Source organism: Thermobia domestica, chromosome 6 (assembly GCF_964235325.1).
Source record: "Thermobia domestica chromosome 6, izTheDome1.hap1.1, whole genome shotgun sequence".
Taxonomy (NCBI): Eukaryota; Metazoa; Arthropoda; class Insecta; order Zygentoma; family Lepismatidae; genus Thermobia; species Thermobia domestica.
This window is the reverse complement of record NC_137459.1, coordinates 147,512,590-147,539,399: the sequence shown is the minus strand read 5'-3', so window position 1 is coordinate 147,539,399 and position 26,810 is coordinate 147,512,590. Positions and strand designations below refer to the sequence as shown.

General features: G+C 37.0%; 1 protein-coding gene across 5 annotated transcripts in view; it reads right to left on the bottom strand.

Annotated features, from left to right (window-relative positions):
- The window catches only part of LOC145688253 (uncharacterized), a 140,690-nt gene that overhangs the window by 90,910 nt on the left and 22,970 nt on the right, over positions 1 to 26,810 (bottom strand). For all 5 annotated transcript variants that reach the window (XM_081762208.1, XM_081762212.1, XM_081762213.1 and 2 more), the window contains exon 3: positions 18,525 to 18,601. In XM_081762208.1, the coding sequence (XP_081618334.1) occupies positions 18,525 to 18,601 (77 nt within the window). The remainder of the gene's footprint in view (positions 1 to 18,524; positions 18,602 to 26,810) is intronic.

The following is a 26,810-nucleotide window of genomic DNA, read 5'->3' as shown; positions in this document are numbered from 1 at the left end:
AAATGGTCTAGTGAACATGCAACATGCACTGCTGATGACTGGAAACGTGTGATAGTCAGATGAGTCATCGTTCACATTATTCAAACCAGAGACGTGTTTGGGTAGCGGACGCCCAAAGAAGCGTATTGATTCGGAGTTTCTACGCCCAGCTATGAAAGACGGCGGCAGCTCTGCGACGCTGTGTGCCGCAATATCCTGGTTTTAATTGGGTTTTTGCTTACGCTTACCGGTCGCGTCTCTACCTGTGATTAATGTCGCCATTTTAGAGGACCATGTGCATTCTATTGTCCAGATGTCTGCGGACAATGACATCATATTCCAGGATGATAGTGCGTCCATTCACATAGCTGCAGTGTTGCAGCGTCGTTTGAAAAACAGAACATCGTGATGAACTTGAACCTACCCTGGCCTCGCAATACCCGGATCTGAACATAATTGAACATCCGTGGTCCGTTTTGTAAAGAGAAATCCGGCGCAGATTCCGCCTTTAGTCTCTCTTACGCAACTGAGTGATGAACTACAAGCGGTATTCCACTTGATACCATTCACGACAACTATGTTCCACGTCACATCTGAGCTGTTGTAAGAGCGAAAGGTAAGCAAATGCTACATTAATATTGTAAGTAGCACTTTCAGAAGTTTCCATTAAACTGATAAGCATATATTAGTGTTCTTCAAACAGTATCGAATTGCAGTCCGGTACACACTGAATTGCGATGCATCTATGATTATAATTTACTACCGAAGTAAGCATATGATGACCGTGATGAGCATATTTTTACAAGAAAACAACGTATGATGCTTTTTCTCCTTCGTAATAGAAAAATTAACTTTATATCTCGTATAATTACACAATGCAGCAAATTGCAAGGTCACAAATCTTTTTTTCAAAATGTGGGCAGTCTTTATGTATTTCGACCTCTTGAATTTGAAAATGGTAACTCAAAATATCGTGTCACCCACAGTTTTGGCACAAATCGCTTATATTTGCAATTGATGATAATGCAATACAATGATATTATAATACATACGAAAACACTATATAAAGCTAACACGTAAGAAGTGGCGCATCGCTTTCAACTCTTCAACAGTTGGGCCCCTATCGGCACATAGTGAACTGTCACATTGGAAATGGCGATTCCTGTTCGTCACTGTGTTGTTTCAGGAAGGAAGTACGTGTTAGTGTACAATGTCTACTCGTGGCTGTGTAAACTCTCGTAACAGTTTTTGTTATATTTGTGGTGATAAAACACCGAAGAAACAATACTGATTTCGTCAAAAAGGTTACCATTCCTACTTCGGAGTGAAACTAGGCGACATCGACAAGCCATGGGCTTCACAGGTCATGTGTGTTGTGTGTGTGTAGGAGTTAATTTTTAGTTTAACGTCCCGTTCAGCAGCGAGGCTATATGAGACGTGGACCTACTGATTAACGTGGACTCCGAACCACTTGAGCTCCCGCGGGGAGTGTGTGTAGAAGATTTACGACGGTGGGCGTCAGGAAAAAAGAAGTCACTACGATCTGGCATCCCTATGGTCTGGCAGGAGCAACTGAATCACACCGACGACTGCTACTTTACTCTTGTGAGGTTACTGGTTTCAACAAGAAAAACAAAAAGACTATTGAGTATCCGAATTCACTCAGCGATTCGTCCTGTTCTACGTGGCCCGGATATACGTATACCACAGCCTCCGCAGACATTAGATACGGACGACAGTGATGACATAGATACCGTGAAAGAGACGAATGAGAATTTGAAGTAGGCATAGATGAGGGTCCGATTCTGTTCACTCAGTCAGATCTAAATGATTTAGTTCGCGATCTGAGACCTACAAAGGACAAAGCACAGCTCCTAGGGTCAAGACTGCATGAAAGACAGTTGTTAGCACCCGGTACGTCCGTTATATTTTACAGACAAAGGGACTTCATATTCACACAATATTTTGTTCAAAAGGACTTGTTAGTGTACTGCAGTGATGTACAAGGTTTGATGGGTCAGTTGAACATTCCGTACGCGCTAGGTGACTGGAGACTGTTTACTGACTCATCTAAAATATGCCTGAAGGCAGTTCTGCTGCACAATGGTAATATGTATGTCTCAATATCTATCGGCCATTCTGTACACCTGAAGGAAACATACAACAACATGAAGGTGCTTCCTCTTACTACCATACATTATGAAGATCACAACTGGATGCTATGTGGTGATTTGAAAGTGTTGGGTATGCTTCTAGATCAACAATCAGAATACACCAAGTTCTCTTGTTTCATCTGTGAATAGAACAGCTGGGCTCGTGACACGAACTGGGAGCAAAAACAGTGGCCCCGAAGGTTGGGATTTGTTCCAGGGGACAAAAATATGAAGTGTGACCCTCTAGTGGAAAGAGGTAAAATACTCTTGCCATCTTTGCACATCAAATTAGGCATAATGAAGCAGTTTTCAAAGCATTACCTAAGTGTGGCAACTATTTCAAATATCTACACTATGTGATCAAAAGTATCCGGACACCCCCAAAAACATACGTTTTTCATATTAGGTGCATTGTGCTGCCACCTTCTACTAGGTACTCATTATCAGCGACCTCAGAAATCATTAGACATCGTGAGAAAGCAGAATGGGGCGCTCCGCGGAACTCACGGACTTCGAACGTGGTCAGGTGATTGGGTGTCACTTGTGTCAGAAGTCTGTACGCGAGATTTTCACACTCCTAAAAATCTCTAGGTCCACTGTGTCTGATGTCATAGTGAAGTGGAAACGTGAAGGGACACGTACAACACAAAAGCGTACAGGCCAACCTTCGTCTGTTCACTGACAGAGACAGCTGGCAGTTGAGGAGGGTCGTAAAGTGTAATAGGCAGACATCTATCCAGACCATCACACAGGAATTCCAAACTCCATCAGGATCCACTCTAAGTACTATGACAGTTAGGCGTGAGGTGAGAAAACTTGGATTTCATGATCGAGCGGCTGCTCATTAGCCACACATCACGCAGGTAAATTGCAAACGACACCTCGCTTGGTGTGAGGAGCGTAAACATTGGACGATTGAACAGTGGAAAAACGTTGTGTGGAGTTGCGAATTACGGTACACAATGTGGTGATCCGATGGTAGGGTGTGGGGATGGCGAATGCCCGGTGAACGTCACCTATCAGCGGGTGTAGTGCCAACAGTAAAATTCGGAAGTGGTGGTGTTATGATGTGATCGTGTTTTTCTTGGAGGAAGCTTGCACTCCTTGTTGTTTTGCGTGACACACTCACAGCGCGTTCCTACATTGATGTTTTAAGCACCTTCTTGCTTCCCACTGTTGAAGAGCAATTCGGGGATGGCGATTGCATCTTTCAACACGATCGAGCACCTGTTCATACTGCACGGCATGTGACGGAGTAGTTACACGATCATAACATCCCTGTAATTGACTGGCCTGCACAGAGTTCTGACTTGATTCCTATAGAACACCTTTGGGATGTTTTGGAACGCCGACTTCGTGCCAGGCCTCACCGACCTACATCGATACCTCTCCTCAGTTCAGCACTCCGTGAAGAATGGGCTGCCATTTCCCAAGAAACCTTCCAGCACCTGATTGAAAGTATGCCTGCGAGAGTGGAAGCCGTCATCAAGGCTAAGGGTGGGCCAACACCATATTGAATTCCAGCAGTACCGATGGAGGGCGCCACGAACTTGTAAGTCATTTTCAGCCAGGTGTCCGGATACTTTTGATAACATTGTGTATGAAACAAGTTCCCCAATCTGTCAGATGGTAAGTTGAAAGGTGTGTTTACTGGTCCCGATATTCGCAAACTAATGCTGGATGAAGGTTTAATTCATTCAATGAATGCCGTGGAGTGAAAAGCCTGGACTGCCATTAATTGTGTGGTGCAAAACTTCCTGGAAAACAATCGTAGCCCAGATTATATCGACATAGTTGAGAACATGCTGACGAAATTCAAAATGCTTTGATGCTTAATGAATTTGAAGTTACATTTTTTACATTCGCATCTTGACTTTTTCCCTCCAAATCTGGGTGCTGTAAGTGAAGAAGCGAAAGATTCCATCAGGATATCAAGGACATGGAATGACTATACCAGGGTACTTGGGATGTTCGGATGATGGGCGACCTCTGGATGCTTCACCGCGAGCACCCGGAAATGCCTCATAAGAGGAAAAACAGGGGCACGCCATAACCATTAAGCACGAAATGAATGAGCTTAATGCAGGTTTTGTGTATGCATCTATTCACTGTGTGTATGTTTCAATTATCTATATTGGCAAAGTATACGATCTGTGCTGAAACAGTGGGTGTTTTGAGTGTCATTTTCAAATTCAGAAGGCCGAAATACATGAAGAACACGTACTTTTGCGAAAAAAAAGTTATTTCTGCTGAGGCTTTTTTCAATTAAAAAACGCGGCATTTTCACGGATTTTAAAGAAAATATTAATTACTGAAGACTCGCTGTAAAAAAACAATATACGTGCCAGAAACAAAAGTTGCTGGAACAGTGGAGAGGATTGTAACCAAGCGTTACAAAACAGAAAATATTATTGCTTAGAAATCCAGGGTGTCCAATATACAATGCAGCCCGGAGTTTGGGAGAGTAGAACTTTTGAACCTGAAGTGATACACAAATAATGGTCATACCAAAATGAAGCCTTGCTCATGCTTATATTTTTAAACTAGGAAGCAACGATTGAAGTACACTAGGATCAACACAGTGTTACCAGATATAACCGAAGGTGTATTTTTTTTTTTTTTTTTAAAAACATATAAATTGACTCATAACTCATACGTATGGATGTTTTGTCGTTAATTTTCAGTTTGTTTAGTTGGAGTAGCTTGGAAACTATGGAGAAGAAAAAGAATTTTTCATTTCCACCGATAGCTAATCCGATGAGGCGTCTGTAAGGGGGAACTAGGGAAATCGTAGTTTTCATAAATTCACACTCTGAATTGGCAACTTATATGACTTCCCAATCTCATGCAGATGTACTTTAACTATTTCAGCGGAAACATGGAACCTTTCTTCAAGTTCATCACACGTTAGACCACTGTCGTCCTCGATGGCTGCTTTCAGAGCCTCGCCATCCAACACATGTGGTTGTTCACTGCGGGTTTCATCCGAAAGGCTCACATCTCCCGAACGAAATTTCTGGAACCATGCTTGGCGGTGCGTTCGTTCACGACATTCTCCCCAAAATGCCTAGCACATACGGCAGCTGATAGACCCACTTTAGTCATACAAAAAATACACACGAACAAGCTGTTTCGATACTTCCATTTCTCTTCGACACTGGACGAGCTATGACTGCTGTATGTGCGCAACGTGTTTGTATTACTGAAGGTCGATGGTCAGACTTACTCCCGATCGCTTGGCGGGCACGTGCATCATTGCTTTCCTCTCTGTGAGCACATGAGTAATGGGACGCCAAAACGGCTAGAACTTTTTTGGTTACCATGTATTTATTAAAGGTGATTTGCTTTGATCAGATTTTTTTTAAATTAAGTTAGTCATATTTACATATGAATGGATAATATCCAGAATAGTGTAAATGCATAAAAGATGTTCCGAGCAAAACTAGTTTAAGGTGAGTTGCTCCCGTAAGTTCCTTAAAAGTGCGATTATAAACAACCACATCTATGGCAGGTATCATTATTCTACTTGTATCTTTGCCACATGAACTTTCTGGTGTGTAATTGTCATTTATGAACGTACTTCAATTTTGATCAAAATGTCACTTATGTCTTTATAATTTTCAACCATTCATACCTTCTTAATTTTCACTCTCTCGTTTGTATTGAATTACCGTATATTGTGTCAAGTTTTCGGTAAATTACTTACAGTTCCTAATAACTGTTCTTTGAAATTACGTAAAATGTTTAATATGAGCTTTTGTTTTAATTTAGAGTTCGATTTTAACATGAACTTTAGTTCCTATATCATTGATTTTGTATTTATACTTCAATAAATATTCAGAATTTTCATGCATCTTGATTATTTTCTGGGTTCCCAATATACTCTTTGATCCTGACCGTCATATTCAATTTTGTCGTATTTACAGGTTTGTAATGGCATTCGCATGTGACTTGATACACACACTTTACTTTCTCCACGATTCACTTTTTTCGGGGGGGGGGGGAGGCTTTCAAAAATTTATGCAGATTGAATTATTCTTTCCTAATTCAAAGATATGATTCAGGATGCCCACAAAATTTAAGCGAATTAATTCCTTAACTTTCCCGGTTTTCCAGAATATATCTCCTCCTGAATTTTCTCCTAATATCTAATTAACCACATAGACTTTTCCACCTTGATGGAATCACAAGTTTACGAAAACATAGCAATGATGATTCATAAGATATTATTTCCCTAATCAACTGGAAAAATAAATAATATAGAAACACATAAAAAGTATTTTACTACGAAATTACAGAACACTTACCTAATAAAAATTCCTACACAAAACAAGAAATTATACATCTTTTACGAAACCTGTAGTCGTAATTTTAATCATATGATGAAAGGTTCGTCACATATGAAAAGAGAAAAAGACAGTGAGGCACTCACCGAAAAAAGGGTGGATGTGTGTAGATAGAACTGACTGCTCTATATTAACGACATATCTTTTTAAAAAAAAAAAAAAAAAAAAAAAAAATGATGATAATTAGGTTATTTATTTACTTCTCTAAACGCTTTATTTCCTCACCAATATTGCGCATATTTTCCATTATTTTAGTTTTCTTAGCCTCGAACTCGTTCAAAATGATCTTTATTTTCCTGTCTTTAGCTTCTTTTTTTTTCTTTTTTCTCTTCCTCTCGTCGTTGATTTGTTACTTCTGCCAGACGAGTACGAGCATTTCGTACTTAATGAATCATGGATTACAGATCTGAGACAAAATAAAGACCATTTTAACATTTCTTAAATGATTTTACTCTAAAGTACCCAAATTCTTTGCCAAAAGCCATTCAAATACTGACCAGTTCTAGAATACTAACTCGCAATTGTTTTACAATTTGGATTCGAACAAAACACTTTGAACTGTCTCACAATTCTATCTTCCCTATTACTACCTAATCAACTGTTTTCTAGTTCAGCTAAAAGTGACTTCATGCGATTCACTTCAACATTAGACCCGGCAGAATCATTAGGGTCCAAACACGAAAGAGCTCTAGTCTATTTATAACTTAAAGGCACCTTTCCAGAAGTACAAATTTCTGTACACACCTTCTGCAATTTCCGTGAAAATCTAAAATGTCCAAATCCGTTATTATTTGACATTAAAGGCATTATGTATAGAAAAACCAATGTCAACGTTTTTCAAGAGAAGATTATTATCTTGACTTTCCACTCAACAGGTATACATGAACTCGAGGAGCTAAAAGCTGGTTTTACAAACTTATTCTCCATCACATTTTTTATCACATCCGACTGTTTTGTAAAGAAATGGACTGAGAAGAGTGTCAATCTGAAATTCAGTAAGGAAAGATTCTACTCCTGAAGCAAGTGGTTTAAAAATCTTAAGTTTAGGAATACGCATTTTTTCTTCTTCCAACATGCCTGACACGATCTGATAGCTCGAGGAGCTCAGAAGTACCTTATCCTTTTTAACACACTCAATATACAACACAACATACGGATAAATGTCAATGGTTCGCTGGGCAACACTACTATTTTCAAGCTAACACAGAACAAAACTCACTAGAAAATTTTCTGCACCCTCTAGGAGTGCACTCGGTAAGGTAACTTGGAGCATCTAAATAAGTTATTCAAGGATTTTAGAAATTCAACGATTTTCCAGTTCGTTACCTGAATTGCAGCCTTAAATGCCAAACACAAAATAAGTAACCCACAACTTCCTATATTAAATCTTACAGTATCATTTGGTGACGTCTTAATATCTGACCTGAAGATATGCAGAAATGTAAAGTTTACATTACGGCCATCCATTGAAATTTAAATCATCCTTAAGTTCAAGAGTGAAAGCGCCTCTTTGAAAACGATTAAAAGGTTAGAAGGTGTAGAATTCCATAAAATCCGCCATGTTAAATTAACGCGCATTTTACAGTATCCCAAAATCGCAAAGTTATGTCTCCTCCAACAACCGAATTACTTCACTTCTAACGTATGTTAACAACTCTAACTAAAATGTATGTGGTTTTGTCACATTGAGGCTTCATTTTTCCGGCAACCTAACTGTCTGCAAGCATAAGTGATACTTTCACATCTTTTTGCAGCTTATACTTTGAATACATTGTAATAATTCTGCTTTTATAATACTATCTTTACTAAGAATTCCTGAAAACCACTTTGTTTCGTCCCCGAACTCGTATCGATTTGCAATCCACATTTGAGCACACACTACCACCAGAATCCTTTCTGAACAGATGTGGTACAAATAAGATGACACTCCAACTCACAAGGTTGCGGGTTGTGTTCTTGATTCACGAAGGTATAACTGTTCCTAACATTGAAATAGACCTGCCCATCTGCATATGCTTTTTGCCTTTCATGTGACTTGTTGCTGCTTGGATTCCTGTTACTCGGCGAAAAGACGCTGTGACAAATGCGTCAGTTAAATGTCCATCTTGGCATCCTGGACGTAATAGTGTTAGATAACCGGTATAAATTATGCAATTTCCCGTTAGGAAGCTCTCGCCATTTTCCATTCTCGTCTCTCCTGACTCTGAATATTAGTCTCAAGATTTTAATTTCAAATACTCTAAGTCTGCATTCTTGCCTTAAAGTTAACATATTTCGCAACCATACAGCACAACAGATATAGTTAACGCTTTATACATTTTAGCAATTAGTATAACAACATGTTCATATCTCGGAATCCCTTAAGATTAGAGACATGAACTCGGCATTTAGACTTTTGATTTAAAATAATTAAACACCTGTTTCTCCGGCGTTGTCTGAGAACGGACATAGAATGAATGAAAAAAAGTTATGGTTCAATAAGATGCCTATACGAAGTGCTCGAATTTCGTGCGACTTCGAGTCCAGACGAATTGTGTATGAAAGATGTGGAAGGAGAAACGAAAGCGTTGCCACAGTACCAGATGGAGTACCAGTAAGATACATAACTAAACCTTAAGCGCACAATTTAATATATGTACTAGACCATACTAGTATGCATTTTTCTTTTGTTTTTTGACCAGCTGTCATTTCACGAATATAATATTTATTGTGATTATTTCTTACATGGTTATTACAAATTAATTTTTATCCTTTCTCTGATTTTTCGACTCTCTCCAGATGCCAGATTACCCATTATCTCTGACCCGTGGCATTTACTAACCTAAGATAAAGGTCCATAGGCAGAACGAAAATAATAACTTCCTAAGTAAAAGTCCCTAATTTTCTCTAGTTTCCAGATTTGTAAGAAGCCTGTTTTTATAACACTAAGTATTTAATGTGTAAGTATAAAGAATTTTCAAGAAAGAGGAATTCCTTAAAATGAGGAAAATATTTGTGATTAAAATTTTGCGTCTCTATATATGATATAAAAACAAACTAAAAAATACAAATTAAATGAATCTTTTTGTTTAACACCCCACGACTATGCATTTTAGACTAAGGCTATGTAATGATGGAAGAATTGGTGGAATGAGGTGGGAGGAAACGGGAGTACTCCGGGAAAACCCACGGACTCAATGTTGTCCACTACAAACTTCCTTGGCCGGGGATCGAACCACAGATCTCACGCACCAGAGTTACGTGCTCTACCTCTGAACCTCCCAACTAAAAAAAAAAAAAAAAAGTAAAAAAAATTATACCTCACAGCAATACAAACTCTAAAATCGACTGTAATGAATGCTTATTTTGGCATATGAATCATGTTTCTTAGTGCAGTACTTCAAATTCTACAATGATTTTTCTTCGGGGTGTTGATGAAAACTGTGATTGAGACATATGCTACTTTCATATTTTGTAATGACTGCTACCCAGAAATTGTGCAACATACACGTAAAACATTTATACGTTGTTTACAGTTTGAGTTAACGAACATGTTCACAAAATTCGAAAAATATCTGACACGTTCAGTGGTTATATATATATATATATATATATATTTGTTGAACTGACACAGAATGGCCCTTTAATAAACCTATGGCCTGTCTCCTGTCTTCTGGAATTATCAGTCAAATCATCTGAAAGTTATTTCAGAATAAAATTTCATCATGAACACCATAAACAGTTTAATCGTGAAACCCAACAAAAGTTCATGAACTTCTAGATTACACAACTACACTTTGTTTAGTGAAAAGTATCAATAAAAAACTAGTAACTACAAAAAACATCAAGTATACACTACCAAATTCCTCACCCAAGAAAACTTTTATACTGCCTCTCCTAAAGTTATTGATTAAATTCAAATTATAAAACTATTTCAGGATGCCTGCCCATATCTCACCACAGAGGCAATTGGTAAGTACTTTAAATTATATTCCCGTAGCCAAACTACCGCTATAAATATTGTTGTGTAAATGCCTTAGGATTCTGAAACGTGTATTTTTGGATAGCTCACATAATAAGTATTTTCTAAGTGAAGTCTTGACTCGACTACGGTAAATATTTTTGAAGGTATGGACCATTAAACTTAATTTTTTTTTATGTTTTCGGCAGCCTACAACTCCGAAAGGAAGCATTTGTGCACCCATGTTGGTCTATACTTTTTGTCTTATCTTGGTGTCACGAATCACCTTCCAAACGTTGTCGGTGTTGTTTTGAAACACCCTGTATAAGAGGGTTGTAACTGTACTAGTGGAAACACTGCTTCAGAGAAGATATGCAACAGAATCAAATGATGTCCCTCGTACCACATGTTAGGTTACATACCTACCTTACCTCAACGCATATGGACTCTCCCTTCTGAAGTCCGTGGAAGGGCAGCACATACAGAGCTCTACACATACATATGTACGCGAGTGATGTAAGGCACAGGTTATTCTTGTGACGGCGTTTTCGAAACTAGAACAATGAAGTTGGATAAAATTTGAATTTGCCAAAGGCCGTACAGCACGAGAGTGTCCATCAAGATTTCCAAGGGACTTACAGAGAATCTGTATTGCCTTAGAAAACAGTGGCAAGGTGGGTACAAATCTTGAAGGAGGGACGCCAAAACGCGAAAGTCATGGAACGGCGAGGACGCCTCCACGTCAGTGAAGAAGACGTAAATGCTGTTACCGCGTTACTGAACACTGGCATACTATTCATGAGCTGGTCCAAGAAACAGGATTAGCACATACGACTGTTCTGAATAGTTGAAGGAACGCTTGAGCATGAAAAAACCTGCATCACGATGGATTACGCATGAGTTGACGGAAATACAGAAGTAGCTACGACACGATGCTGCTCGTACCCACTTGGAACAATACGTACAAGGAGAGGCTTTCTTAGGCCACATCATTAAGCTGGATGAAACATGAGCCAAATCGTACGAGTCAGAATTGAAACTTCCATCAAACGTATGGCGTCATTCTGGGTCTGGAACAATACGAAAATCCAAAGTTCGTCAGAACCCCAGCAATATGAAAATAATGATGATTCTCGTGTATGACTGGGATGATGTTAATCTTAGTCCATAGTGTTCTTCCACATCAGACCGTCAATGTGCAATATTTTTGTTCCTTTCTGGACTATAACTTGCGACCAGCCTTAAGGCGGTTGGTACCTCTTCGCTGAGTCGAGTCTTCCCCTATCTAATAACATTGGAACTTTTTTCGTGTTTTTCTCAGCAAGCAATGAACAAATCTTTACAAAAATTTGCATGGAGTCAGGTCAATAATAAAGGATTCATTATACGAGCTTATAATTTTACTATAAGCCTCCAATAAAGTAATTTATTCCCCCCTTTTTTTCATGTGAAGATTTGCCGCAACGCATTGACGACACTGCGTTCTCTCTTCTAGCAGGCTGCGGCGAGTATCTAGGGTTACTTTGAAGTTTGAACATTGTCCACAGCTGTGAGGGGACAGTTTTCAAGAATGACATATTTATGGCATTTCAGTGAAGAGGCATTGGAGTAAATTTTCTTTGCTGAAAGCAGAAAAAATAAAAACAGCGAGAACAAATCCATTCTTTTTTTACGTTAGCTTTTACCCCTGTCAAGTATAGGCAGTTGTAAGCCACTAGTAGCGAACTGTCTCTATTGAATAAAGATACTTTTAATGTATACGAAAGTGAATGTCACTTTATTATAACTTTTTCAAAACATAAATAGACATAACTTTCTTGACTCCAAGTAACAGCATGCTAATAACCTTGTAACTTGCCCATTGTATCTATATATGAGGTATATTTATTATAAACTTCTAAACTGGTAAAGAAAAACTACTTTTATAGTAACGTATCTTGCTAACAGAACTATTTGTATTTTATTTTATTTCAATTTAAAATAAAGTATATGGTTTGTAACAATGAATAGTGCTCAAAATAAAACCTATTACCAGTCAACTTTAGATTTAGATCAAACATAATAATGAACAACAATACCAATATATATTGTATACATTTATTTTTATATATTTTTTATATTTTTATAAAAGGTGGCACAAAGAGAATTTAGGAAATCAATTGATCTGACTGAAAATTTGTTTAAATCTATTTTATAGAATCCTTTAGATTTGTTTAACTATATTCTTGTTAACTGCAGAAGACCTCTTTTTAATCTATATTTGTATTCTTTCTTTACTCACTCGTGAAGTATACCCAGAACTTACGTCAATTTTTTAAAGTTGATTCTTAGATAAGTTTCGAGAGATGTCAGCAAAATTTCGTTAGCATCTTATTTGAACTATTCTTTTAAAATGGAATGTGTACGTTTAGAGAACTTGTGGTTTGATCTTACAATGTACATAGCATAATATAACAAAAAAGTAGTTTTTATATACTCAAGGTGTCTAGCAAATTTCTCTCAGCAATTTCCTGACATTTTCCCGACTTTTCCCGACCATTTTCATATTTTTCCCGACCTAAGAAAAAATCGTAAAGTTAAGAAAGGTTAAAATGTAATGAAAAAGTGTGCAAAATCTTTCCCAATCAAAAACTTTCTCCTTATTCATGTATACAATGATATAATATAATCACGCAACTTCTTTTCTTCTTCTATAGTAGCGACTTCTGACAACTGATTCACGATTTTCTGTTTCTTTGCTTCAAGTTACTTTAATCTCTGTTGTGCTCTTTTTTCAGCGGCCCTGCGATTTTTTCTGCCATCACTTTCCTACGATGTTCTTCGGCTTCCTTGCATCGCGCGTATGCATTTCTCATTGATAGTATCATCTGTTTTGGGATACGTAGGGACTGTACGCCACCAGCTACATTAACAGCTTCACACACTACACGCTGCGCCACTAAAGAATTATCTGACAAATTTTATATTATCTTCTCGTTTAGGAAAAACTCCTTTCTAAGGCTGCACTGCCATGGAAAAGAATTACGCACATCTTTACAATCTTGCAGAGATATATATTATTTGGTCATAAGATACTCATCCAAAAATCATTAAGTCTGTGTTCACTTCATTTTTAATACTCCATTTTCTATCGCACATGTATCTGACCTACTAGAGCCTTGTATTTTCTGTCTGCCTTTTCTGCATCGAACGCTGAGAAGATATACTCTGCACTAAAATTTCGAACGTTGCTTTAATAGGTCAACAGTTTCTACCTGTGAACAGCAACGGTGAAGGAATTAAAAAACTCAGTGCATTTGTAAGGGAATACTTTAGCGGAGACTTCTGTTGCAGTTTGGAAACTAAAAGCTGATAGAATTCACGAACTTGTTTACGAAAACACAGTATTTTCTTTTCACTAACCTTTGTACATTTGCTCACTGCTGATCTAGTTGTATACCCAAGGTCAATTTCCTTAATAGTACTGAATTAACATAAATGTTTTCATTTTTCTCCATAACATCAATCTTACCCCGTCCATCGTTTCTTCTGTAACGAAGCGTGATATCAATAATTTTAATAACTGAGTGAGGATGCCATGCACAAATGAAGTCAGAGGTGTCTGACTGATATTCGGTCAAGAAATACCACAGTCCTCAGCTAGGGATTGGAAGAAAGAAAAGAAAGGGAGAGAAAAAAAGCTAATTTTGCAAGGAGCAATTTTTCGTTCAAACTTTCAGCTACAGTTGAGTTTTGTCTGTTCCTTTAACGGTTTCAATATAAGTTCTCACATTCGGTTATATTTCTTGGCTTCGCTTTGCTATTTTAGCATTTTCTACTCACCGAATGTGGAAAAATGGAAGAGGAAATAATGACGAACCTGTTACTTCAGAATACTGAGCACGCCCTGCTGGTACCATTTTGAACAAGTTATACAAGGCTCTAACAAAAGAAATCAAATCCATCCAAGTTTTTTGTATGTCAGTCTTAAAACCACCGTGAACAACGTGAAGACTACACGAACCAAGTTCAAAAAGTCGTGGAGCATCTGTACAAGGGCGGCACAATGTTCCTCTTCAATTAGCCTTAAAAGTGTCAAGTTTATGTTTGACCCATCCATTGAAATTTGCAGAAGCTTAGATTGCTTAAGCGACTGCAATGCATTCTGCAAACCATGTAGTACGTCTGTAGCTGCACTATAATCCATAAAAACAGAATTTAAATACCATGTTCTGACTCTGTTGTTGCTGTCGTTCCAGAAGTATACTCTCACATCCATTTGAGTACTTTGAGCAAAAACAGGATTTAAACTTTCATCAAATCTAACGACATAATGTTCGCATTCTTGCAACAAGGATTTAAGTTCATGTTGAAAATATGGACACAATCCACACACGATGATATATGACATTTTGGCCTTGTGCAATTTCATATCACTAGCAACTGCACTGTCTGGAAACATCCTAGTAAAAAAGAACAACACTATTTTCAGTACTGAGTAGAGAGTTGTGATTCATCACTGCGTTTATACACCACAAAATCTCTGCCTGTGTAACACTATCCTTCTCTTTATATTTGTCTAGGGTTGAAGTACTAGTTGGAGAGCGTGTTTTACTTGATGAGCATGTAAGAGGATCAGTGCTGGTGCCAGGTACGTCTACATGTGATGCTGGCACAGGAACAACTGAACTTTCTTTAGGTTTTGTTGGGAAATGATATGTCATTGTAAAAGTCTTGTCGAGTTGCTGCAAGGTTTTGACAGTTATCTGCCAAATTTTCAAAAGTATTTTTATTCTTTTCCTTCTTTATTATAATAATAATAAATGAAAAAAAACTCGAATCCTAAGATTATTATAGACAGATATTATATTTTACGAATGAAAATTATGTTTAATAAAACAAACTTACCTGCCTCCGACATCATAAACACAGCCATTTTCAATCTAACGTATGCTACAAATAAATGACTGACGAGTTGCGTTCTAAACAAAAGAATTGCGAAATGCGATTTTGTGAATGATTATATTGGAACTTTCAAATCTAAATGCGGTGACACAAAGTGTTCACCTCAAGCAAATAAGCACAATAACTGTCAAAAATGTAAATTCAAATTTCCCGACTTTTCTCGAGAATTCCCGACAAATCCCCGATTTCCCGACCAATTTTTTAATTTAAGACGAATTCCCGACTTTCCCGACTGCTAGACACCCTGTATACTGTAATGCTGTAATCAAACTTTGACGTAGAGTATTTTTCTTTCTTTTCTTGTGTGAAAATAACATATGAAACCAAATTATTTCTTATAAAAATTATACATGAAATGAAAATTAAGTTTAAAAAGAAAACTATGACATACTCATTGTATAAATAAATGTGAAATGTTAGTGTTTTGTTTGATTTATTTGTATTGATTGAAGTCAATACTTCGAGTGTAACGTTGGCCACCTATCGACAAAATTAAAAAGTGGTAGAACAGTGTAATTTAAGCAAGTTACTCACTTGGTTTGAGACAATTTTGAAGGGGAAGGATAGAAATTTTACTAACAACATTTTTTTTTATTTAACTTTTCCTGTATTTATGTTTAGCGTGGCCTTGTGACTTTTGTTTACTTTTTTTTCAACGTAAAAGCTTGCCTAGGGATTTTGGAGTATGCTCATAGATATTTAAATTGTGAACAGTGCTTTGCTGATATTTAGCATTTTATTATACTGCTTGTTTATTTATTTTTCTAATAACTTCATTTACACATAATGTTGTGGCTTGATGTAACAAAGTAGTCCACCACATATTTTTATACTCATACGGTAATGTTTTAGTTTAATATGTATCACATTCACAAATTGGTGTACTTCAACAACAAAAACGTTCTATATTTTAAAATGAAGCATGAAAAAAATGCATAAAATTAAAATGATTCTGTTAATATGTATTGTACTATTTGTATATGTTGTAGCTATAGATGAAATTTCGCGTTCACCATCTGGAAAATGAATATTTCATATTTAGAATGCGTAAGTTACAAGGATATTATTAGCAGGTAACACTAAGTCCGTATACCCTGTTGTCAAGAAATAACTCTCTATTTATATTTCGAAAAGTAATAATAATAAAAAAAAAATGACGTTTGTATCTACATTAACAGTACATATTTCATTATGCATAGATGTTTTCTTGTATAGTAAAAGAATCCTTGATACTACATTTCACTTTCTCCTAAAAAAAACGTGCTCTGTTAGAAGGGTAATGTGTGGTTAGTTCTTCAGTTTCCCAGTTGCCTCACGATACTGAAACAATACCGAAAAATCCGTCATCACTAGGAATAGAATTCGACAGCATTCACGCTAAGAACAAATTTATGTAACAATAAAAAATAAAAAAAAAAATTCTTTCTAAGTTTCCATCGTATGTGATAAAAATGAAACTTTTATTATTTAGCATAAACATTCTATACTACTATCCGCAGTTTCAAATATATAATTATTCCAAAACGCTACCTCCACTGGTTTACCTGTTTCCGTGAGGTTACAAAAGTCAAATAGCGCTGGTGTTTTCAATGTGAAAACCCTACTGGTGTCGGCAGCGCGGCCAGTCTCTGGTCAGATAAATAAACCGGCAAGGAGGAACCGATGTGGTGACCACACATTTTAATTAAGTTAATGTCAAAGCTGCACTGATATTCCCTGCTCGTTACAATCTCTTGTGCCACGGATTTCCTATTATTATTATTATTATTATTATTATTATTTCACACAGGAAACTTGAAAATGAAATGAAATCTGTAAGTTTTGTCCCACAGTTAGGCCGCCTAGGTTAAAGGAGACGGTGATAAGCAATGAATGAAATGGTGGAACTAATACAGTGGGAAGAAACGGGAGAACCCCGAGAAAACACACACGGTGTTTGTCCGCCACAAAGTTCACTTGGCGCAACCTGAGATCAAACCAAGGACCACATGCACCAGAGGTGAACGCTCTAGCACTGAGTCACCGCGGCCCCAACAGAGGAAATTTATCTGGTATCACAATCGTCTGCTAATTTATATTTGTATAACCAATCACCAGGTGTCAGATTGAAATACATGAGATGCAAGAGGCACCTTACTAGGTTTGAAAGTAACTACAAAAACTCCGAATGAGACTGGACGAATATACTAAAAGCAATAAGCTCGTATAATGAATCCTTTATTAATCACCTGACTCCATGCAATTTTTTGTAAGGATTTGTTCATTGCTTGCTGAAAAAAAAAAAATCCAATGTTATTAGATAGAGGAAAACTCGACTCAGCGAAGAGGTAGCAACCGCCTTAAGTGAGATGCGGGTTCCAGAACTGCTCAAGAGATTCTTCCGGCAGTAGACAGTAACATTAGATTAACAAAACAGGTGCTATTACAGGTTGACTTCCATTCATACAAAATACTGGCGACTACATTGGAGGATTATAAACGTATTTACAACTCTATTTTGTATGAGTTGTAAATAGTTGCCGATTAAAGTACGAATACCAAAAATAGTAGTTATTCCGAAGAAAAGGTTGCAAAAGAAAATTACAACAGAATCTACTTAAAAAAAAAAAAAAAGTAAGAATGTACGGACCATGCTGAAATGGATCGTGTGAGCAGAATTCGCAACCAACATTTGAGAGGAAACTTATACCAACAATTATTTTATATATATATATATATATATATATATATATATATATATATATATATCAAAAGTTATGCAAAAATGACATGAAATAAAATATTTAACGTCTACGTTCTGCCCGTTAGGTTAAGATGGATGATTAAGGTATGTGAATGATGGAAGAATTAGTGGAATGTGCTACTCCGAAAAAAACCACTGACACGATGCTGTCCACTATAAACTTACTTGTCCAGGGATGGAACCAAGGAGCACGCACCAGAGGTAAGCGTGCTACCACTGAACCAAAGTTGCCCCCTCCCCCTTATAGAAAGCATTATGCCCATGGTTAAAAGGAAACAGGGATGTGCAAAGCATTCACCAATCTCCACGACTGAAACTACAATGTTACCAACAAAAGAAATTGGACATTCCTTTAAAGTTAGAATAAATTTCAGACTGATTAACTATCGTAACTGCCGAAAGTAATGTAAAACACTTACTCGCTCTGAGACTGCTTTACCACTCGTTGGCTGACCAACCGAGTTCAGGAGTTCCTGTCGACCTGTTTCCCTTTTACCTGTAAAGTATCATGAAACAAGAGGCATTACTTCAACAACTTGAAACTTTATCAGCGACCAGTTTGGCATTAAAAATAAATGATTTGGAATATATTCACAATACTCATGTAAGGATTTCGTTCATGATTTAAATACCAGTGGAGCATAAACACACGAAGCAACAACCCCACAAAATACAGCAACGCACGATTCACATAAGATTTTGATATTTATAGAAAGTCATTTATCTCGCTAAAACACTACAATCAACATATTTTCTATTTTTGATTGTTTTATACAATTAGTAGGAAACGTTAGTTCTAACCAGTACTTCCTTTCCGAAAAGAAAACAAATGTTCCGCTACTCATCATAAATATATTGCTGTAGCCGTTCTGATTGGCTGGATGTCAAGGAAAACGTACTCGAAAAAACTAGCAGGTGGTGCCATCTATTAACTGTATTACTTTTTAATTCATACAATATACTCTTGTTCCAATTTCCAAATGGTTCCAAGTTGTAAACCTTTTCATAAATATATATATATATATATATGTATATATATATAAAAAAGATGGGCCAACGCGCTAAAACTTTCTCGCTCTAATTCCTTAAACTAAACATATTGTGCTCCAGTTATTAACTAAACATTTTCTTGTGAAATACGAACAAAACTCTAAGGCGTTCGGGAAATTTCAGAAAAAGAAAATTCATCACCAAGAGTAAACTACCTCTTGTGAATTTCTTTTTGTAAGACTTATTTACGCAACATTATGGAGTTATTAATGAACAAAATCCGCCCGAACAGCTATTGGAATAATCGTCCGAATATAAGCCACCCCTCATTGATTTTTTCCGAACAAATGAGCTATGCCATATTGTGATTAACGAAACACTGATTAATGAAACAGAAACAAAATAGCGCCGTTTTTGTGAAAATCTACTTTATTATTATTATTTTCGTGTTTGTTTTTTTTCATTTTTTTTTCTAGCTTCAGTAAACTACTCTTATTCACGTAAGAGTTAAGGGGCGCATCAGAACAGCTCACCAGGTATGACAGGGATTTCACTCGATCAGTCCATGTGGTGCCTGTGCGTATCAGTTTGATAGGGACAGATTACGATGGCTAAATGCCTGGAAACGAAGACCTCGGAACAGTGCGACTACTCGGGTGTTTCCAAGCTGCTGTAGTAAGTGTCTTTACAACATGATGGGGTGCAAACTGCAGCATGATTAACAGCAGACTTCAACACTGGACAAAGCACGAGTGTGTCTGAACACGTAGTTCACCGTACATTGCTAGATATGGGCCTCCGCAGCTGACGTCCCACACGTGTACCAATGTTAACCACATGGCATCGTAGGAACCGTACGACTGGAATGGGTACGTGTTCATCGTCATTGGACCACCGAGCAATGGCTCAACGATGCATGGTTCGATAAATCACGATACTGCCTTCATCAAACGGGTCGTCGTCTTCCAGAGGAACAGCTGCGTTATCCGCAAAACGCCCCCGTGTTTTCTGAGCTAGTAAGCATGACTCAAAAAAGAAACGTAAAATCTAATTCGTGCAACTCTCTTATTAATTGTACACGACCATTGGCAGCGATTGGACGTTAAAAGTGGGAGAGGGGAGGCAAGATATGATCTGAATATTTGTATATCAATGTTAATTTACCTGCTTGATGAACACTTTATTTACGAAAGGTTGTATAACTAAGAGGATATTATCTTTTTCAGTTAAAATATCGTATATCGTATTTCATATTTTATTAAGTAAATTGACAACAGCAACGAAACTAGGTACTAGCCCTTTGCATTGTTAAACAACGAAAGTGTAAGAAGCAGCGCCGTAACTTAATTTTTTCTGGGGGGAAAGCATTAATACCCGTATTTGGGGCCCCTAGAAAAGTTGTTCTTCTAATTCTTGGGCCCATCTTTCTCTTATTCTTTATGGGCCCTCCCGCACGGCAAGGTGAGCGGGGCCTTTAGTTACTCCCCTGGGCCCATTCCATACATGACAAATTAATTCAGGGGACAATATTGACAAATCTCAAAGCCATAAGACTATTCCTCCCTAATAGTAGACATATTTGACTGAAATGGGCCCACGACTCATCTTTGTTTTATTTATTTTTTATGTGCTGTTTCGTCTATATAATGTACTGAACTTCTTTGATGCTTCATTTATAATTTCATGTTCATATCGTATATGGAATAAGAAAATTTTGTCTTAAAGTGGAGTCCCCTCGAAGGGCGCGGAGCATCCCTGGGGGTACAGTTGCCCCTCCTGCCCCCCACAAGTTACGACTCTGGTATGAAGATGTTTGATTCCTCGCTCATGAACATCTTAAAATTCTGTCTGAAAAATTGTGTGATCAGATTATTTAATAACAAATTTGCAAAACAAATAAATAGAAAATATAATATTAATCACAGTAATGAATAATGAGGCTTGTTTTGCAAAAGCTACATTGAAACCGAGGATTAATGAACAACTTATTTTTAATTCCACACATGCTATTAAATGTAAGTTATTACTCTTAGAAAGACAGTAAATACTACGAGCGTATGCTACGACATTTAAAGAAATACTTTTGTAGCTCCCGCAACATGTTGATTGCCATTAGGTGCAGTTTTCACTTTCTTGGAATACATTTAAACTCAACAATACTTAGAATCACTCCACACTCCAGTTATACAAAATAATTCTGAAACCTAGAATTATGTTGAATTCACTAAATTTAATTTTATATACACTCCTACACCCCAAAACACACCACTTCACTCGTATATTACACTGCAAAACAATGGAAAAGGTAGAAATTGTTTCTTATTACTCTGTTTTGCCGTAATGTCAGATTCTGTACACAATACTCCAGTATTCACCAGCCGATTTTGCCCTCGAGACGATCTGAGATTGTTTTCTACTCTGCGAAGAGGGGAAAAAGACCTCTCGGCCTAACAGCTGATTACTGCTGTGGAATAGTATATTTTCAGAGTAATGCACACTTTCGGATAAATATCTTGAAGGTTTGTTTTTTGACTACTATCTTGTAAAGAGCAGGCAGCGTCCAAGGATGTATAAGCTTCCCACCTTTCTTATTAGTAACTGCATTTTGTATGTTCCTTAGTTATCCGTTGAAATGCTAACATTCCTGCAAAAAGTCTACTTTTATATCGTTGCTGTAAACTTCACTTTGTGAGAGAGTGAAATTTCTTGCTGATTTAAATAAGCTACCCTGGTCAACGTTTTCTACTTTTGTTAAAAAGTCGATTTCTAAAAACTCTTTGTAAAGAGTGGTTAGTTTTTCTCTGTCATGAGGTATGGCACTGAAACTTAATTTCATTCGGTTTTCGTTGATCACAGTTCTTCTATAATGTGTTCCATCATTTTCTGAATCATATTAGTCAAAAGACTTCATTTTCAACGAACTTAAAAAGTTCGTTACTAAATTATCTATGTCTGCGTGTGTCTGTCTGTGTCCGTTTGTCTGCTATTTGCGATTTTTTTCAATTCTGAACCCTGCATTCGATAGAGCATCAAAAACTATCAGAGAAAGTGATTACATTTTTTGCGTCACTCTTACAGTTTCCGAGATATTGGTCAAAAAATGGCCGACTTCCATAGATTTATGGAGCCATATCTCGGGAACCGTACGTCATAGAGAGATCATGTTGGTGTTGATCAATATCTAAAAGGATAGTAAATATTTTGGTACCGAATAGTAACCGGTGCCCACTGTCCAATTGGCCAATGGCCGGTTGGCCAGTGGCCACCAATTAATATCAATACCAAAATGTTTACCATCTTCTTAGGTATTGATTAACATCAATATAGTCTCTCTACCATTCCCGTGATATTGGCCAAAACAGGCCTATTTCTAGATATTTAAGTAGCCATAGCTCGGAGACCATAAGTTGTAGAGAAATGATATTGATGTTGATCAATACCTAAGAGAATGGTGAATATTTTGGTACCAAATAGTAACCGGTGGCTACTGGTTAACTGTATACTGACCAACTGGCTACCGTTTCCCAGATATTGGCCAATAAAGTTCGAATTACTAGATATTTATGTAGCCATATTTCGAGAACTGTAAGTTATAGAGAGATGATATTTTGCGAGAGAGAGAAGGTGCGGATAAAAAGATTTACTTTTATATCTAGGAACAATGACAGTTATCCTTCTCGCTCCATCTCTCCTTTCTTTTTAAGTTCGTTCTGACAATGCTCATGGAGCATTCTCAACTGGTTCTTCATGGAACTTTAAGACTCAGCAGTTCTTGCCGTTGAATTTTGAGTTTTCAAAGCCTCTTCATTCAGCTTCTTTTCTTGGAATTTTTAATCACATGACTTTTCACCTTTTCAGTGCACCAAGCCGAAGTCTTGTACAGCATGTTAACTTGAGAGACCCATGTCTTCTGTTTAAAACATCATCAGTCTTTCCATACTGTTGTCATAATTGGAAAACTGTTGTAAATCATTACAAATAGCATGTAAATTTAGTTTTATTTTCACTTTACTTCTTTTAATATTACAAAGTAGACAAAGTTCAATCATTTTAGTTTGTGCAATGAACACTATTATGAAATTGGTAACTTTTTTAAAAAAAATGCCGCCATGTAGACGTACACAGGGTTGCAATTCCGTAAATCCGGTCCAGTTTACAGCATAAAAGTGTCATAACAGAAGCAAGGTGGTACAAAACAATCTACCTTTGGGGAAAATGAAGTCTATTCCTATCTTACCAATCTTAGCAGATTACTTTCTTGCAGATCAATTTTATTAATATATTAGGTAAAGGTGGTGTTTCGTAATCAAACTTAGACTAATCTTTGTACTTACCAGTAATTTCTATCTGCAAACATTGTTTCTAAACTATATGATAGTTTGTATCCAGCTTTTTGAAAAAAAAAACAATGTAGACAAACGAACTAAAATTTGAATTACAAGGAAAACCTGAATGACTGTCCCATGTGTAAGTAGTTTAATATAAATAATTTTCCTCGATCACATTGCCATGTCACCTGGTTTTAGAGATTCAGTTTCATAGCTAATAACATGCTTCCTATACTCCGAACCAGTTCTCTCCCATCTGAATTTAATCTTAGGTTTTGAAATGAACTTTTTCAGTTTAACTTGTCACGATTATGGAGACAGATTAAGGCGAATGAATGATGGAAAAATCGGTGGAGTAAGAATGTGGGAGGAAACGAGAGTATCCCGAGAAAACCCACAGATACGATGTTGTCCACCACAAACTTATTTAGCCGAGGATCAATCTAATGACCCCACGCACCAGAGGTAAGCACTACCACTGAGCCACCTTGATCCATTTTAAGTTTTCACTTGAATAATAATTGATTCTAAACTAACCTCTTATTATAACTGGACTGAAATAATGACATTTTGTTTTGTTACTGTCATTTGAATTATTCTTTTAAATGTTGTAATATTTAAAGAAAGCTGATGTTCCTTTTTCAAATCCCTTGAATGTTTCTTAATTTGGATGTTTCTTTCTGTGGTCTCTATATATTCGTTACCCAAAAAACTACCGAATTTTATACTCCGTTAAATGTTTCTCTAAATTTCTGCCTAGTTTTACCGGCGAATTTAACTCCTTAAGCCACATTTTTTAACTCCACTTTGGCTTATTATTTGAAGGTTGGAATTAGATACGTCGATCCACTTCATTTTTATTTTATTTTGTGGGCACGCTCCTTCGTGGGTATGGGGCTAGCGACTGCTACTTCTGCACAGGAGGTCGATGTTCGATTCGAGATGCGAGCTAGTGAGTTCGAATTGCACATAAATATGCTAACGTGGAACTCACCGGTAACACCCTAAGAAAAAAAAAAATCTATCTAGTCTGATGATATATCCCTTTCCGGTACCCGGTTTTTTGGGCTATTTTTTAGACTTTCAGTCAAGCAGCTACTGCATCGTCACTATTTATCCTAGGATCATGGTTCATATCTCATTCTCTTCAGAATGGAGCTGGCTTTCAAATGATACCACTTGCATGCTCATACTATATACCAGGAGCGGGAAAAATTATGCCAAAGGGAAAATTTTGGAGGGAAATTCTTTTTCTCGCACTTTGGGCCCCTCTGGAGCGGCCCTGTGTGAACGTAGCCATCTAAAAAAAACTGATAAATAGTACTTGGTATACTGAATGTGTGTGCCAAATTTCAAGTTTCTATCTTGAATACCAAGGGCGGGAGAAATTTTATCAGGAATTCCCACCAAGCCCCAAATTACCGTAAAACACCATGATCTCAAGTAAAAAATTTCCTGAGATTCCTAATTACCCTAGGGTCATGTTTCGCCCATCATTCTCTTCAGAATAGAACTGCCTTTCAGGCGGTATGACTCACGTGTCGCCATCATGTATCTATGGCGGGAAAATGAGGAAAAACGGGATTTTTTGGGTCTAAATATCCTTTTTTCAACTTTTAGCCCCCCTGTTTTAACGCAGAGATCTGAAAAAAATCTGGTAAATACTACTCGGTGGGCTGAATGTTTATGCACAACTCCAATTTTCCAGGTGCAAAAGTAAGCTCGCCCCCCCAAAAAAAAAATAAAATACCGACAATGTCCCATATTCCCGTATACAGAGGGCAATTTTTAAACGTTCCCTGAGAAATCCCTAATTACCCTACGGTCACGTTTCGCCCATCATTCTCTTCAGAATAGAACTGCCTTTCAGGTAGTAACATTCACGTGTCCCCATCATATATCTAAGGCGGGAAAATCCCGTGAAAGGGATTTTTTGGTAAAAAATTTCCCTTTTTCAACGTTTAGCCCCTCTGTACCCCCCAGTTTTAACGCAGAAATCTGAAAAAAAATCTGGCAGATACTACTCGGTGGACTGAATGTTTGTGCATAATTTCAATCTTCTAGGTGCAAAAATAAACCCGCAAAAAATAATACCGAAAATGTCCAAAATTCCCCTATACAGAAGTATATTTTGGTAAAAATTCCCTGACACTTCCCTAATTACCCTAGGGCCATGTGTCGCACATCATTCTCTTCAGAATAGAACTGCCTTTCAGGCGGTACCATTCACTTGTCTCCATCATGTATCTAAGGCGGGAAAATGAGGAAAAACGGGATTTTTGGGTAAAAATATCCCTTTTTTCAAATGTTTGACCTTCTGGATCCCCCCCCCCCTGTTTTAACGCAGAAATCGGAAAAAAAGTCTGGTAAATACTACTCGGTGGACTGCGTGTTTGTGCAAAATTTCAATCTTCTACATGCAAAAATACGCCCGCCAAAAACACTTTACATAAACCCTCCCAAAAAGTATTACACGAAAATATAAATTTTAGACTTATGACGTCATCACCTAATATGTCTCGACGCAGGAAGGTGTGAAACCATACGTAATGTCTTCTACAATGCCTCTGGACTTGAAAAAAGGACGAAAAAGCTCAAATAGAAGAGTTATAACGCAATGTACCATGAAACACCCCGTATGGTACAAACTGTACCATGGGATCCCCAAAGGGATATATGTCTTATAAACTTTACTTATATATATATACATTAGAGCGTCGATTATCCGAACGTCGGTCAACCGAACGACCGCTTAACCCAGCGTTTCCCAACCTTTTTCAACTTGCGGCACACTACGGGTGTTACTTGGAATCTCGCGGCACACTTATAGATATTACTTGGATTCTCGCAGCACACTTATAGATATTATTATTTGTAAATATAAAACACAGTGGTATTTTTTCTGTGATTATTGATCTCCTTCTCAGAGAGGTTTTTCCTCGTGGTAAATCATTATGCTTATTTTTCATTCTATTTTAAAAATAGAAAACAAATAGGTTTTTAAAAATACGCTTTCTTTTTAAAAACTGTATCCAACCTTTTACTAAGAAAGAAGATCACTAAATAACGAACGAACAAACAAATCTCTTATACTTTTAAAACACAAATGTAGATAATTTGTCGAAAGGATTGAATTATATTTTAAATTTTCAAGTTACGAAATAATCTGCAACAATAAAGAAGCAATAATGGTCATAACAATGATAACAAATACATTTTTCAACATTAAAAATGTACAGAACAGTAACCCTGTATGAAACTTAAAATTGTAGATTCATAGTAGAGGTTCATAGTCATGGAAATACAAATATACATTTTTCCCTACGTTTAGCAATTTGATTGCTATAAAATTAATAATTTTGCTTCTATTCCTCGCGGCACACCAGC